General features: G+C 53.0%; 4 protein-coding genes across 5 annotated transcripts; 2 read left to right on the top strand and 2 right to left on the bottom strand.

Moving 5' to 3' along the window:
• The first annotated feature begins 80 nt into the window (after positions 1–80).
• Positions 81–1,880, top strand: NCU02419 (mitochondrial 37S ribosomal protein S17). The gene is made up of 2 exons (XM_954508.3): positions 81–696; positions 801–1,880. Exons 1-2 carry the CDS (start codon positions 553–555, stop codon positions 1,152–1,154), a joined length of 498 nt encoding a protein of 165 aa, XP_959601.1. The 5' UTR covers positions 81–552; the 3' UTR covers positions 1,155–1,880.
• NCU02420 lies at positions 1,547–5,474 on the bottom strand. Of its 2 annotated transcripts, XM_011396872.1 has the most exons (4): positions 5,211–5,474; positions 4,611–5,125; positions 2,242–4,531; positions 1,547–2,142 (listed from the first exon to the last, which is right to left on the bottom strand). In XM_011396872.1, exons 2-4 carry the CDS (start codon positions 4,701–4,703, stop codon positions 1,922–1,924), a joined length of 2,604 nt encoding a protein of 867 aa, XP_011395174.1. In that variant the 5' UTR covers positions 4,704–5,125; positions 5,211–5,474; the 3' UTR covers positions 1,547–1,921. The 2 variants fall into 2 exon arrangements, with proteins under 2 accessions (XP_011395174.1, XP_011395175.1); XM_011396873.1 differs by lacking the exon at positions 5,211–5,474 and having other exon boundaries at positions 4,611–5,201.
• A 38-nt stretch (positions 5,475–5,512) lies between these two features.
• Positions 5,513–8,519, bottom strand: NCU02421 (hypothetical protein). Its single transcript, XM_954510.3, has 2 exons — positions 7,909–8,519; positions 5,513–7,837 (listed from the first exon to the last, which is right to left on the bottom strand). The coding sequence occupies exons 1-2, from the start codon at positions 8,227–8,229 to the stop codon at positions 6,017–6,019; spliced, it is 2,142 nt and encodes a 713-aa protein (XP_959603.2). The 5' UTR covers positions 8,230–8,519; the 3' UTR covers positions 5,513–6,016.
• A 934-nt stretch (positions 8,520–9,453) lies between these two features.
• NCU02422 (ATG9 protein) lies at positions 9,454–13,279 on the top strand. The gene is made up of 3 exons (XM_954511.2): positions 9,454–10,644; positions 10,723–11,446; positions 11,508–13,279. The coding sequence occupies exons 1-3, from the start codon at positions 9,983–9,985 to the stop codon at positions 12,846–12,848; spliced, it is 2,727 nt and encodes a 908-aa protein (XP_959604.1). The 5' UTR covers positions 9,454–9,982; the 3' UTR covers positions 12,849–13,279.
• The last annotated feature ends 310 nt before the right edge of the window (positions 13,280–13,589 follow it).

The following is a 13,589-nucleotide window of genomic DNA, read 5'->3' as shown; positions in this document are numbered from 1 at the left end:
GCAGGGGCAGTCAATTGACCGGGTGAATGAAACTACCCGTTTCAAGCCCGTCTCCCCGTCCACTCCCGTCTTGGCGGTGCAGTGGATGGCGGGGCGGCGAGGATCCACGTCCCGAGCCGGACCCCGGTCTTTTCTCGGCCGGCTCCAATTACTTTTCGGGCGGCCGACCGCGCGCCTGTGCCTTGCAGCATTGTCTCGCTCCTAGTGTTCCCGCCCATAGCAGTGTCACCTTTGTCACCACCGCCCACACGATCTCAGATCCTGCCCCGACTCTGTCCGGAAGTTCTGAACTGCGCGCAACTAGCGACCTTTGCGCGCACACATCGGCAAATCTTTCCCTCACGCGACTACTGTGTTAAGGGACCGAAACACCGAAACGACCGAACGCCGAATCGTCGCATCAAATTCGACCGGCCACCCGAACGCTGCCCCGCAAGTCCTCAAGTTCATTCGAGAAGGACCCTGCCAGAGGCCGTGGATACGAGATCAACCCTCAAAGGGTAGACAGCCACCAAACAACAAAGAAGGAAACAGGAATCAGAGTCAGCAAAAATGGCCTCGACGATAGCAGCGGCTACGAAAGTCTCCCGGAAGATGTTCCGTGAACTTCACGGTGTCGTCGTGACCTCTGGCCTGATTGATAAGACGGTCAAGGTCAGGGTAGGCGGGCAGAAGTTCAACAAGTTCCTCCAGAAGGTGTGTATGCGAACCCACGGCTATTCTCCAAGACACGGGGCATAGTAGGAGAGTCGTCAGCTAACCTCTTCTTCCTTTCTTTTTTTTCTTTATCACCCATCCAGCACTTCGACGACCCAAAACAATACCTGGTCCACGACCCCAACAACTCTCTCCGTGCCGGTGACGTGGTCGCCATCATGCCCGGCTTTATCACTAGCAAATCCAAGCGGCACGTGGTCAAGCATATCATTGCGCCCGCCGGCACGCCGATCGAGGAGCGCCCGCCCATCCCTTCACTGGATGAGCTCTGGGACGCCAAGGACGCGGCAAAGGCGGCCAAGAAGGAGCGCAAGGTGCTGCGGGAAAAGATGCAGGCAGCTGAGGAGGCGATTGAGCTTGCTGAGAGAATGGCTCGCCACGCCGTGAGGGAGATTGCGATGCGCGAGAAGATCATCAGCTTACAAAAGGTTGATTGAGGAACGCAGTGTGGACAAGCCGAGTGACGAAGACGAGGGACCAGGATTGGAGCGAGATGCATTCCGGCATACGTCGGCTCATGCACGCCCTCACTATTTGTGTCTTTTGCTAAAGGATGGTGTTGACGTTGGGGGAGGAGAGAGAAGGGGGGGTGGTGGTGGTTGGTTATGGTCCGAGGTGTCTAGACTTGCGTCAAGGATTGTGTCGAGAAGGCATAAACAAACTTCGAGCACAAGCTGTTGGTAAATACGTGCAGGATTATCGACGTAGACACGCTGTACGATATAAAGGACAACGCTAGATGTCAGAAAAGGGATGGGAAGCATGGTGTCCGGAAGTATTCGTCAACCTCTCGGAGTGAACGACGGGCAAGGGCACAATGGATGGAAGGGTGATTATACCAATTGACACGTGGACAGCAGTGTGCGAACCAGCTTCAATCCGCGCTGAACGATTTATTTGGCCAGCAAAGCGGAATTCTACTTGGATTGCTGTGTGATGGACTGCGATCACCTCCGCCCTCTTTGCTGCCCCATATGGGTGCTTTCCGAATGCGCACCGTTACTATTTCCGCTCTGCCCGCTCCTTGCCCTGACAGCTTATAGATACCTATAGTTGTGATGCCTGTCACACTCTTTGATTTGTGTCACCGAGCAATACCCTTCTTCGAAGTGGTTTCTACAGGCTTGCCAGACCCAGACATTACCCATTCCCTGACAGCCTGAGTACCTTACTCTGATTCGTCGCCTCGTGGCCTACTCCCTCACTAACCGCCTCTTTCTCCGAAATCTCTTGCCCAATCTTCATAAAACTTCAGGTTTGCCTTGCTAACGCTAGGCCGAATGGTAGCCAGACTGGTGACGAAATCCTTTAGCTCTATTGGGCGTATTTGGTCCATGGTCGTTTGTAGTAACGCTTCACCTAAAGACCGCAAAGGACCCATGGCCGCATCTTTAGCTAACGCTGTGATATCGGATCCGGAAAATCCTGCGAGGTGCACGTGCTTAGCAAAAGGTACCTGGCGGGCAGCCCGGCCAGGGAGTTAATTGGCTGGCGAAACATTCACGAACGGGTAGCGCCACTTACCATCGGTCATATCCACAAGCTCATTGATATCCTCGTTGGTCAGTGTATGCTTTTGCTGACTGAGGAGCGTTTTGAACTGAATTGCTCTTGTATCAGCTTCGGGAAGTGGGATATACTGTCTCCTCACGAATCGTCGTCTTGCAGCCTCGTCGATAGCCCACGGGAGATTCGTGGCGGCAAGCACCAAGACTCTGTTCACATCATCATCGGTGCCGTTTTCCTTTGTTCCTGTTGCTGCAGGTTCTTTGCCGGCAGCAGCTCTCTGAAGATCACTCCATTGAATGAGGAACTCCGTCTTAATCCTCATCGTGGCCTCGTGTTCCCCAGAGCCAGATCTCTGCGACAGCAGCGAGTCAATCTCATCAACAAAAATGATGCTCGGCGACAATACCTTTGCCAGCGTAAACAGTGCCCTAACAAGTTTCTCTGATTCGCCGAGGTACTTACTTGTCAGACTACTAGCAGAGATGGAGAAGAAGGTAGATTTGGACTCCGTGGCCACTGCGCGCGCCAACATAGTCTTTCCTGTTCCCGGTGGCCCAAAAAGCAGCATGCCTCTGGCCGGCTCGCGAAGACCCCTAAATAGGTCCGGTCGGAGAAAAGGATAAACTACGGTCTCCCGAAGTGCATTTTTGGCTACCTCGAGGCCGGCTATGTCATTCCAGTGAACTTCATCACCCTGAACGACGATTTCGTTTAGAATCTGTTTTGCAGCATGTTCATCAACCCCTGGAGGAAGACGGCGCAATATCTTTGCCTTTTGCTTGTTCCACTTGGCAGCTTCTGACCTTTGTTGAGCCGCCCCATCGTTGCCTTCAGATTCTTGACTTTCGGAGTTGTGGGCCGGTGTATCGGCAACCAGGGAAACATCCCTCTGCTTCAGTATCTGTCTTAGGTGCTGTCTTGTTGTCGGCCGTCGGGGAGTTCCATATTCAGAATCCTCAGAACTTGACGAAATTGGGACTTGTTCAAGCTTTTTGCCCCTTGCCTTAGCGCTCATCCGAGGTGTATCAACATCCTGTGTCGTTGCCGATCTGCCCGACGCAGGCCTTGCCGTGCTTGTTAGGTAAGAAGTTCGGCTGATGGGCTTCCGTTGGGCCAGCGTTGGATCGGACATCTTTCTGTTCGATTTTCTGGTCGTTGTTGCGCTTCCTTTCGCAGAGTATGCAGTGTCTTCCTCATCTGTGTTCCCCGTCGCAGGCAGAGGCCTCCTCCTTGGTGTCTGTAGCGGAGCTGTTCTTAGCCGAAGTCCTTCCCCCCCTTCCAACGGCGAGCGCTCGTTGTTATCCCTCAAAGTCAATGCGTTGAGTGCACTTGATGCGGCAGCAGCGCTGATGGTGAAGGAGGATTGGCGAGTGTGTGTATGCTCATCAGAACGGCGGGGTGCCGATGATTCCGGAGTAGGCCGTGCATGAGGCGGTTTGGATTGGCTCCGAGGACGACCCATGACCAGTCGCCTGGTATGCGTGTCCCATTGCTGCTGCCGGCCTGCCAACGCTGGACTTTGACGTCGCCTTTCCACTAAGTAGGGAGAGGTTGCGGGCGGTACCGAACTCGTCTGATCAGTGGTGCCAATTCCCCCACTATTACCGCTGGCACTCCCTGACGGACTCGATCTTTCTCTTTTCCCAAGATAGCTCCAGGCAAGCGAGGCTGCCTTACTGGCACCAGGGCGTTCTGAAACCGAGGTTGGAGGTGTCTGGCGATGGCTAGTTCTCTTGTCTCCCAAACGTCCGGTCCGCAGGGTTGTGCGCATGGTATGCTTCTCGGGGCTGCGTGTCCCTGACGATGTTCCCTCCTCGAGCGAAGGCCTTGACGCCGACGGTGGTGACGGTAACACTGGTCGTGTGCATGCAAAGGGAAACTCCCCGCCTGGCGTACGCACCTCGGCAGAAGGCCCAGGTGTAGGCATGGTATGTTCTGAGATGGACCTAGACCCTACAAAGGGTCGCTTGGCGGGAGTTGGTCGGGAAAGGTCTGTATAGGTTACGGCTGGGATTGTTCCGTCACCTATCCAGCCCTTGGGGGGTTCTAAAAGGTTCGGCAACGGTGACAAACGTGACGCGGATGGTGTAGCGTCATGCTCGAGAGATTCGAGGCGCGAAAGACGCAGGGCCTCTAGAAGATCAATTCGTTCCTTGCACTGTACCTCGAGTTGCCGAAGACTGTCCACCAGCGCCTTCTCCGTCTCGGAACGTGGGGTGAAGGCTGGCAAGATTTTGTTTGCTTGCTGGTCATAGATTTGCTCGAGTGCCTGTTTCCAGCATCGCATAGCCTCATCCTCATTGCCCTAGATGACCGCGCAAGATTAGCACTTGGTTACTGACAGATGGGAGAAAAGGGTGACGATCACAGAACGTCATACTGACCTGGCCTTCGTAATAGACAGCAGTGGAGCATGTCAGGTAGCTTTCATCATATGTCTTTTGCAAAACTGAAGCGGCTGATCTGTTGCGCAGCATCGTAAGAAGTAAGACGTATACACATCACGGAATGTCTGTGTGCACTTTTCAAAAGGGCGTAGCGGACTTTCGCTCTCCAAGGGCGGCCTAGGTAGACGGGAGTGTCCGGTCAAGAACAGGATCTCAGCAGATGCTGTGGATCGGCCTGTACCCTACAGCTCTACGCGCACAGACGGCATCGCCGTTGCGAAGGATGTTGGAAAATCGGGCGGTCGCAAAACGTCCCGAAGGCAGTTGCCGAATGGAAGAACAGGTCTAACGAAGGGCCCCCAAGGAAGGCTCAGGTCCACGTTTCTTGAGGCGTAGAGGTACCAGCGCGCTTCTGTAGGCCAACCGGAATCCGGAGAGGAGACGTATTGGCGGTGCAACGGGACGTTGACGCAATCAATGTGCGTGGTTGATTCGCGACCAAGACGTGCCAACTAATTGAGTGTCTTGAGGTTAGTATCAAGGTTTTGTATACCAGGTAGGTATCCAGGATCTAAGCTTGCACACCAGTAGACCTACATATAGGATCGATGGTATCTTTGTTTAAGTGTAGTTATCGATGTTGCCTTATGAACGTTGTTGCAACCGCCTGAATGGGACCTACTAGCTCCCTAGCTGAAGACGTAGTGGGGCAATTGGGGCGGGAAGGCGGGGACCTGGCAGCCCGACAGTGGCAGGTACCCAGACCAGGCCTTTCTCGCCTTTTTCGTCTGTTTGTCTGCCTTGGCCCGTTCCACCTGTTTGTTACCTTTTGGCCTCTGGATAGTAACGAACAGGCCCAACCTGAGGGGGAGGCCGATAGCACGACTTGTATCGTTCATCTGAGCTTCCATCGGGACCATCAGCATCCCGTCAGGCGCGGCCCGAAAATGACGTTGATATGCGATATGTACCTATTCTTGGGCATCGGAAATCGGGACGGCCGAATGGGATGCCCCGCACCGCCCAATAGGTATTCAGCAGCTTCCAGATCCTCCTCGTCCGCGGCTCCGCGCTTGAGGGGACTCACAGGGCTGTCGGGATTCAAGCTCAGTCTCATCGCATGCAAGAGTGCTGTCAGTCTTGTATTTCCCTGTAAAGGTACCCAAGTTTGTCACTACTTGAGGGCCGTTTTTCAGTCATACGCCGACGACCACACCAGTGTACACGTACACACTCGACCGGGGTTCTCGGCTCCCGCTACTTCCCAAGGTTTACCTTACCCAGCAGTCCACTATGGTGAGATTTATATGAGATTGAAACTATTTTGACGAGAACATGGCAGACCTGGGTCCCGTCAGTAAAAACCATAGCTGGCTTCTCCTGCCTTCGCCGTTTCGCTCACGCTACGACAATAGCACGCGGATCTCGCTCGATGTCCTTGGGAACAGCGCCCGAAAACTTTGGGAATGTTCTTCGTCGCCGTCCTCCTCAACTCTCCTTTGCTCCTCCAATTCGTCAGCCGACAGCAACATCTCCTCCACATGTTCAAAATCCACGCAGAATCTTTCGGCTGCCTCCTCAATCACACTGCTCGCCAGCTTGGAATCCTGCAGATTCTTGAGCTTTTCCGTTGCATCAATCAGCGCCGATGGCAAGAAATCGTCCAGCTTCTGACTTGACTGTCGCAGTGCTTCAGGTTGAACCTCCTCTAGTGTCGCAACCTTTCCAACATCATCCTTCTTCCGTATGTCTAGCCCATCCAGCGCTTCAATGAGGGAATCTAAACCGGACTCGGCCCTAAACAGCTCGTACTGTGCAATAACCAACCGAGCCTTTTCCTCCTCAATTTTGGTCTGTATATCTGCAGCATATTTGCGAACAAAAGTGAAGCCGGAGAGCGTTGTCCGCGCAGCCACGAAGCAGTTGATCAGGAAGATGGATTTGGACGGCGGGGTGGCATGGTTGGCCATATTGATGCAGCCAGCCATGAATGGGTCGAATGCCTCAGCCATGATGGACGCGAACTCTGCTTCTGGATCATCACCCGATGAGCTTAGTGACGTTTCGTACGTTTTCATGATTGCCGATAGCTGTTCCAACGCATCCGTAAGGAAGTCGGGAGGCCGAAGGTCTGGTGGAGTGTGCTGGAACTCAGTTTGGAGAGTGGCGACGTGGTCCCGAGCCAGAGATCGGAATTGGCGCAATGCTTCCGTTTCGAGGGTACCCATCGCTTCAACGAGAATCGACGCCGGGCCCACCAACCTGGAGAAGGTGCTCTTATAAAAGTTGATGAGGTTCGCAAGTTTGAAGGCCAGAATGGTCTCCTCGTTCGTCTGAATAACCTGTTCGACCCTCTGTCGCAATATGCGGACTGCACCAGACATGTCTCTATCTACTAGTTGGTTCAGGGCCACGACAGGATCGAAGATATTCATTTCCTCCCCATCCTCGGCCACGAGCCGCCAGACTTCAGCCTCTCTGCCCACCTGGATGCCTTTGGCGATCTCGTCACCCTCGGATATGAACAAGACTTCGAGTGCCTCTCTTTCGCCCACTGCGGCCGAGTGAGACCAGGCGAGCATGTCCCCCACATATCTCAAGGGGTCATGTGCTACTAGCTCAATGGGCTTAACCGAAGGGTCCTCCAGTCCAGCAGCCGAGCTGCCTGTCAAGGCAGTGTAGAAAGCCTCGGAAAGGACGTGCTCGCGGGCTTCGGCGAAGAAATCTAAACAGTTTTGGAAAAGGGTAGGTCTCTCGGCCAGGACGCGGAGAGCTCGACGGATGGCCGAGCCAATTTGGGGGTTCTCAAGATTCAGCGATTTAAACTCCCTCTGGATCCATCGGTAAAGCTTCTGGAACCCGTGATTCAAGTTCCGTGTGACCTGCTCCATGATGCCCAGCCCTAGCGTCTGATCCTCAAAGCCCAAGAGAACCTCGCAGTCACGGCTGATCTTTTTGGCCTTGGCGAGGACTGTGAAAAAGAGGTCGTCTACAGGCTCCGAGGTCAAGGTCAAGGCGTCAACTTCGTCCTGTGTGAGAATGAAGTGGGTCTTGAAGGTCGAGAGCAACTTTTGCTTGCTTTCGATCTGCCGCTTCTGCGTCATGAGTTGCGAGGCTTCGCCCAAGGTGGATGCGGTGGATGCGTGAGCTGCATGGATCTGTGTTCTCATATCATTATAGCTTTCGTTGAGCTTGCCGATGGTGTAGCCGATGCGTTTGAGTTGCTAAAAGTGTATCAGTGTGCGGCTCACTCGCCTGTGATCAGGACTCGAGTGGTATGAACAACAACACATACCTCGGCGACTTTGCCGAATTCATGAATGATCTCTCCATTGCTGTCGATGACTTCTTTCTGGAGATCCAATCGAAGCTTGCGACGGTTCTCTGCTACGTTCTGAAGCCCTCGTTCATCAAGCAAGAAAAGGGCCTCACGGAACTCGGTGTCGGCATACGAGGTAGACAAGACGCTGGCGATCTTGGAGGAGAGGGCACTTGTACCCGCACCCTTGGTCGATGCTGGAGTCAAGGGGCCTGTTGGCGACAAGAGCTCCGAACTGTCTCGCGGCGACAGTACCAAAGACCGTACCGGAGGCGCGGATGTCGAACCTGTGAGCATGATTCCAAGCTTATCAGGAGCGGGAATTCTTGCCCTGTGTCCAGGGAAAAAGGTATCTGCTGATCTGTCACAGAAACAGTAGTTGTAGGAACGGCTTGTGCCGTTGGCTCAGGGCACCCCGTATTGCCCCGCTATCCCGGGCGGATCTGTCGTCTGATGGGTTGATGAAGAGCCCTGCAGGTTTTGTGTCCTTACCAGAATCGATCTGGACCTGAGGCACACTAGAGGTACACTTTCAATCGTTCGTCTGCGACACACAGTGATTTTGGAATCCAACCCGAAGAACGTACACTAGGTATAGAGGTATGTAATGTAGAAGGATCCCTCTTTTCGGAGCCCCTGAGTGGTACCTTATAGAAGGTGGACTGTTTACAGAGTACACAGCCCATGGAGACGAGACTCTCTTGGCGCCATGTACCACCGTCTTTTAGAGGGACAGTGCCCAGAGGGCGGGAGGGAACTCTGTGTACATAGTATACGCTACGTACGCTAGGTACTGTAGTGCACTTAGAGGTAGGTACCTTCAGCATCACATGGGAGGCACGTACTGTAGTGTAGATGTAATGCGCTGGCTGATAACATTCACGTGTCCTCTCGCATTCACCGCCTGCCTAGGTAGCATGTTGGTTCTGGAGGTACCTACCTAGCGTGGTCCATGACCTAACAGTAAGACCCACTAAACCTAGTAGTACATATCAGTCCCTGTAAGTTTGTTAGCGTGGTTCCTGCCCCATATTTTCTCTGAAGGGGGGAATTGCAAGGCGGGACAGGTCTATTGACGACTTCTTATTGGCTGAAATTGTCTGATCTCAAGGTGTTCCAGCACACACACACACAAACCCGCTTTATACTGGCTTCAGATCGAAATCATTGGTTTTATCCCCTGCTTCCTTTCCTGTTCAAAGCCCCAGTTTGTACCAAGCTAACGAACTTACCAGGACTGAAGTGTACCTATCCATGTACCTATCTCTGGTGTACCTCTATGGACGTCCGTCCGTCATTCCCGCTTTGGAGTGGAGGTTGCCCGGCTAGGTAGAGGTACACTAGAGGCGGGGTGTAGTTGTAGATACCCGACGGGAGCGGGAGCTACGCAGAGGTACCTAAGTACCGTCGCACCCCTCGCAATCGGCGTGTCCTTCTGTCACCTGGCCCCTCAGCAGCCCTCTCCCACCTAGCCGACTGCCTGGCGGGAGCCTGTTGCCTTTACCCCCAATACCTACCTACCGCGCGCTCCAAGACATCTACCCCTTCACACTACATGAGGTGATTGATAGGTACCTTAGTCGAGGACAAGAATACTCGAGAACCAACAACTGCGATTCAATTCCCCGTTTGCATAGGGTGGCTTCAGAAGACACGCTACTTATGTATAACAACTTGCGGGACAACACTATTTAGATATTCATCAGGTGTGCCTCGACAGTCTCGCCTTTTGCCTTCTTCACAATCAACACCTACCTACCTATACCCGGCCCTGTCAGCGCCGCTCTGTCAATCGCCTGTCCAGCCTCCATCTCAACGATTTGAACATCACAGAGCCGAGCACGCAGTCCATCTCGAACCAAACAAAGCGGCCCCCCGAGGCACATCCTTCCTTGAGCGCCGTCTCCGAAAGCCCCCGTCTCTACCGACTGCTGTACGATACCCGATCGGTGATCATTAGCCTGGATGCCCACTCGCCTTTTCCCAACCGAGCCACCGTAACTTCGGACAGTCGCTCCAGTACAAAGACCAAACGTCGGCTAACGAGCTCATGGCTGACGGGGTCATTGCCAGGCTCATGTCAGGTGGTCGTGGCGCGCGCTCTTTCTACGAAGAGTTACGTGGCCGCGACAATGTCTCTGATGTTGACGATCGTGCTGGGCTCTTGGATGAAGAAAATCTCAACCAGCATTTTAATGACTACGATCTTGAAAATGCAGAAGGCCTAAGACTTGAGGACAGTAGGGCCACTGTCGACGGCCGGATCCCACGAGGCCGAGCCCAACTTTCCGGCCGTCCACCACGTCCAGCTGCTACCACACATTGGGGTACCAGCCACGATGACGACGGTGACAATGACGTACCCGCCTCCCTGCTTGTTGAACGTTATGATAGGGGAGCTGCTCCCTTGGGCTCGCCGGGGAAGCCGAGAAGTCAGCATGCAGGATCGCGTGCACATCCTGCTCCAGGGCTGTCCAAGGGCCGTACGCATCAACAAAGGCCACATATCGACCAAGAACTTCAGCCCCCGCTGCATAGCGATGCCGCGCCTAGCTCCCTTCTGGCTGGTGCTATAACAGGCAACGCTAAGAAGATGGCGGAATGGAGATGGGCTAATATCACTAATCTTGACAGCTTCATGCAAGACGTTTACAGCTACTACCGGGGGAGTGGAATGTGGTGTATTGTGGTTGAAAGGGTGCTTCACTTGATGTGAGTGAGCCTTGTCCCTCGCACATCTTCAGGGCAGAAAGAACTGGCCGCATGAGTGAATACTGACAACAGCAACAGCAAAGTCGCCTTTGTAGCTTTCCTCTTGACATTTCTCTCCCAATGCGTTGACTTTAAGAAGATTCCGAGTAACCAGAAGCTATCTCAAGTCCTCGTTCCTCAGTGTACTCGGAATATGTCCGGGTTATGGAACATCGGTCTGTGGCTCTTTGCCTTCTATTTCATGTGGAAATCAATACAGTACATCCTTGATTTGCGCCGGCTGACGCATGTTCGGGATTTTTACATCCATCTGCTCAACATTCCCGATGAAGATATGCAGACCATCACATGGCAGGAGGTTGTAGCCAGGATAATGGTACTCCGGGATCAGAATGTAAGGACGACTAGGACCATAACACCGCAAAATCAGCGCTGGGTCCTTGGTAGCCAATCCAAGGAGAGGCTGGACGCTTCCGACATTGCGAATCGACTGATGAGACGAGAGAACTATATGATCGCCATGATAAATAAGGATATACTCGACTTGACGATCCCTCTGCCGATTCTTCGCAACCGTCAGCTTCTTTCACAGACGCTCGAATGGACTCTGATGTTCAGCATTCTCGACTTTGTCTTCGACCCCAAGGGTCAAGTACATCAGGAATTTCTCAGGTCCGATCGCCGGGGCATTCTCAGCGCCAAACTTCGGAGCCGGTTCATCTTCGCCGGCGTTATGATTCTCATACTGTCGCCTTTCGTGGCAGGGTACCTTATCATCGTGTATTTTTTGGAATATTACAATGTACGTCAACTTGAGCGTGGTTACATGGTAAAGATGCCATCACTGACACTGTTTTTTCTAGGAAATCCAAAAGAACCCGTCGATATTGTCCGCGCGAAGCTACACACCTCTTGCGGAATGGAAGTTTAGAGAGTTCAACGAGCTTCCTCATCTGTTTAAGAGACGATTGGACATGTCTCACCCCTTTGCCAGCCATTACATTGATCAGTTTCCCAAAGCCAAGACGTCCATGGTGGCCAAGACTGTGTCATTCATAGCCGGCTCGATTGCTACGGTCCTCGCTTTAATTTCGGTTTTCGACCCCGAAATGTTCCTCGGCTTCGAAATCACGCACGATCGCACCGTGCTTTTCTATACGGCTGTGTTTGGAGCTATATGGAGTGTAGCTCGCGGGAGTGTGTCCGAAGATAACGCGGTATTCGATCCTGAGTATGCGCTTGGCAATGTGGTGGAATATACGCATTACCAGCCGGAGCACTGGAAAGACCGGTGGCATAGCGCTGACGTGAAGGCTGAGTTCGAGGAGCTTTACAAGTTGAAACTGGTTATCTTCATCGAAGAAATTCTCAGCATCTTGACAACTCCCTTTGTCCTATTTTTCAGCCTTCCCAAGTCAGCTGATCAGATCATTGACTTCTTCCGTGAATTTACGATTCACGTGGACGGTCTTGGCTACGTGTGCTACTTCGCCGAGTTTGACTTTAAAAAAGGCTCCAAAAGTCAAGCGCCAGCGGCGACCGCAGGCGAAGGAGATGTACGAGATGACTATTACTCTACAAAGCATGGCAAGATGGAGGCGTCCATGTATGGTTTTATCAACAACTATGCTCGAAACCCAAAACATCTCCCGCCTGCGATGCGCCAGCAATTTCACTTGCCGCCGGTCTTCCCCGGCATAACTTCGCCAACGTTGGCAGGTGATTTGGCAGCTTCACGTATGGGCCGCAGCCAGCGAGGAAGGAGTAAAGGTCCCCTCCCTTCGCGTACGCCGCGGCCTGGGGCGGTAATGGCAGAGCCTTCGCCTATGGCGTCCATCCTCCTGGATCCGCGCCATCAGCCAATTTTCCCTAACAACATGAGCTTTGTCAACACGGGACACCAGTTCCGTGGGGGTAATCAGGGCGATGGTCACATGATGGGAGGAGGATCGATGGAGGAGGATGTTAAAGGTGCTGCACGCCACGGTCAGCAAACGCACGACGACGAGTCGGAAGACAGCAGGGCAGGACTGGATGAATCAGCATGGCAGGTATCGCCAACCAAAGATTTGAGCAGAGAAAACAGCGGGCGGGGCCTGGACTCGGTTGTCGGTGAAGAAGCGGGAAATGGAGCTGGGGTGGTACACATGCTCTATCAGTTCAACCAGGCGCATCTGAATAGAAGGCTTGGTGGTGTGAGATGAAACGACCAAGACCCTCACGTCACGGGTCGGGGACTTGGATAAATCTAGAGGAAAGCGCAGGCATCACGGGACGAACATATGATACCTGCCAGGTACTTTGGCATGACACTGGAGAAAAGTGTTGGGAACACCGGGTACTGTAGCGTACCAGACTATGCGACATTCTGAAGTTTCCTTTCTGACTTTCAGATCGGCAGTTTTTTGGCGATAAAGTGGCGCGACCACGGTAATCGTACTGGGGAGGGAGGGGACTGTGCCGTCGAGTTTGATCGAATCGGAAAATGCTTTCACTGTACTATGTACGAAAACAGATACACAGTACTAGTAGTGTATATACACTATGCTATCCGATACTCGGATCTGATAAGGCAAAATCCTTGATCTGATAACGGTTAGATGGTCCTGGACGCCGGCTGTGACAGCTGCAACCCATCAAGGTACGCACAGTCGGCACAGAAGGTACCTACTTGACTAGCCGTCTGCGCATGGCATTCATGGTAGCTATCGAACCATTATGACGGCGCGAAAGCATTCCTGCAAAAGCTAAACTCAGCGCTGATATCTTGGACGCAAATTTTTTCAAAGTGCAAGTACCTACTGTACATACATTCCTATCCCCACCATACTCCACCAATCCCGTCGTTACCGGTGGCATGCCACCAAGCCCAGGACTGCACATGGCTGCACAGGACCCTAAAATACACAATGGAACACGGGGTCGTTAGGCTTTTTTTTTTCTCG

The sequence above is a fragment of the Neurospora crassa genome, linkage group VII (genome assembly GCF_000182925.2).
Source record: "Neurospora crassa OR74A linkage group VII, whole genome shotgun sequence".
NCBI classification, from domain to species: Eukaryota; Fungi; Ascomycota; class Sordariomycetes; order Sordariales; family Sordariaceae; genus Neurospora; species Neurospora crassa.
This window is presented reverse-complemented; position numbering and strand designations above follow the sequence as displayed.

Coding starts and splice junctions, on each gene's coding strand:
- NCU02422 (XM_954511.2), top strand. CDS start 9,983: ATGGCTGACGGGGTCATTGCCAGGCTCATGTCAGGTGGTCGTGGCGCG. Junction 10,645..10,722: donor GAAAGGGTGCTTCACTTGAT/GTGAGTGAGCCT, acceptor CAACAGCAACAG/CAAAGTCGCCTTTGTAGCTT. Junction 11,447..11,507: donor ATTTTTTGGAATATTACAAT/GTACGTCAACTT, acceptor TGTTTTTTCTAG/GAAATCCAAAAGAACCCGTC.
- NCU02419 (XM_954508.3), top strand. CDS start 553: ATGGCCTCGACGATAGCAGCGGCTACGAAAGTCTCCCGGAAGATGTTC. Junction 697..800: donor TCAACAAGTTCCTCCAGAAG/GTGTGTATGCGA, acceptor TCACCCATCCAG/CACTTCGACGACCCAAAACA.
- NCU02421 (XM_954510.3), bottom strand. CDS start 8,229: ATGCTCACAGGTTCGACATCCGCGCCTCCGGTACGGTCTTTGGTACTG. Junction 7,838..7,908: donor AATTCGGCAAAGTCGCCGAG/GTATGTGTTGTT, acceptor ATACACTTTTAG/CAACTCAAACGCATCGGCTA.
- NCU02420 (XM_011396872.1), bottom strand. CDS start 4,703: ATGCTGCGCAACAGATCAGCCGCTTCAGTTTTGCAAAAGACATATGAT. Junction 4,532..4,610: donor CTGTCTATTACGAAGGCCAG/GTCAGTATGACG, acceptor GCGGTCATCTAG/GGCAATGAGGATGAGGCTAT. Junction 2,143..2,241: donor GCTTGTGGATATGACCGATG/GTAAGTGGCGCT, acceptor TGCACCTCGCAG/GATTTTCCGGATCCGATATC.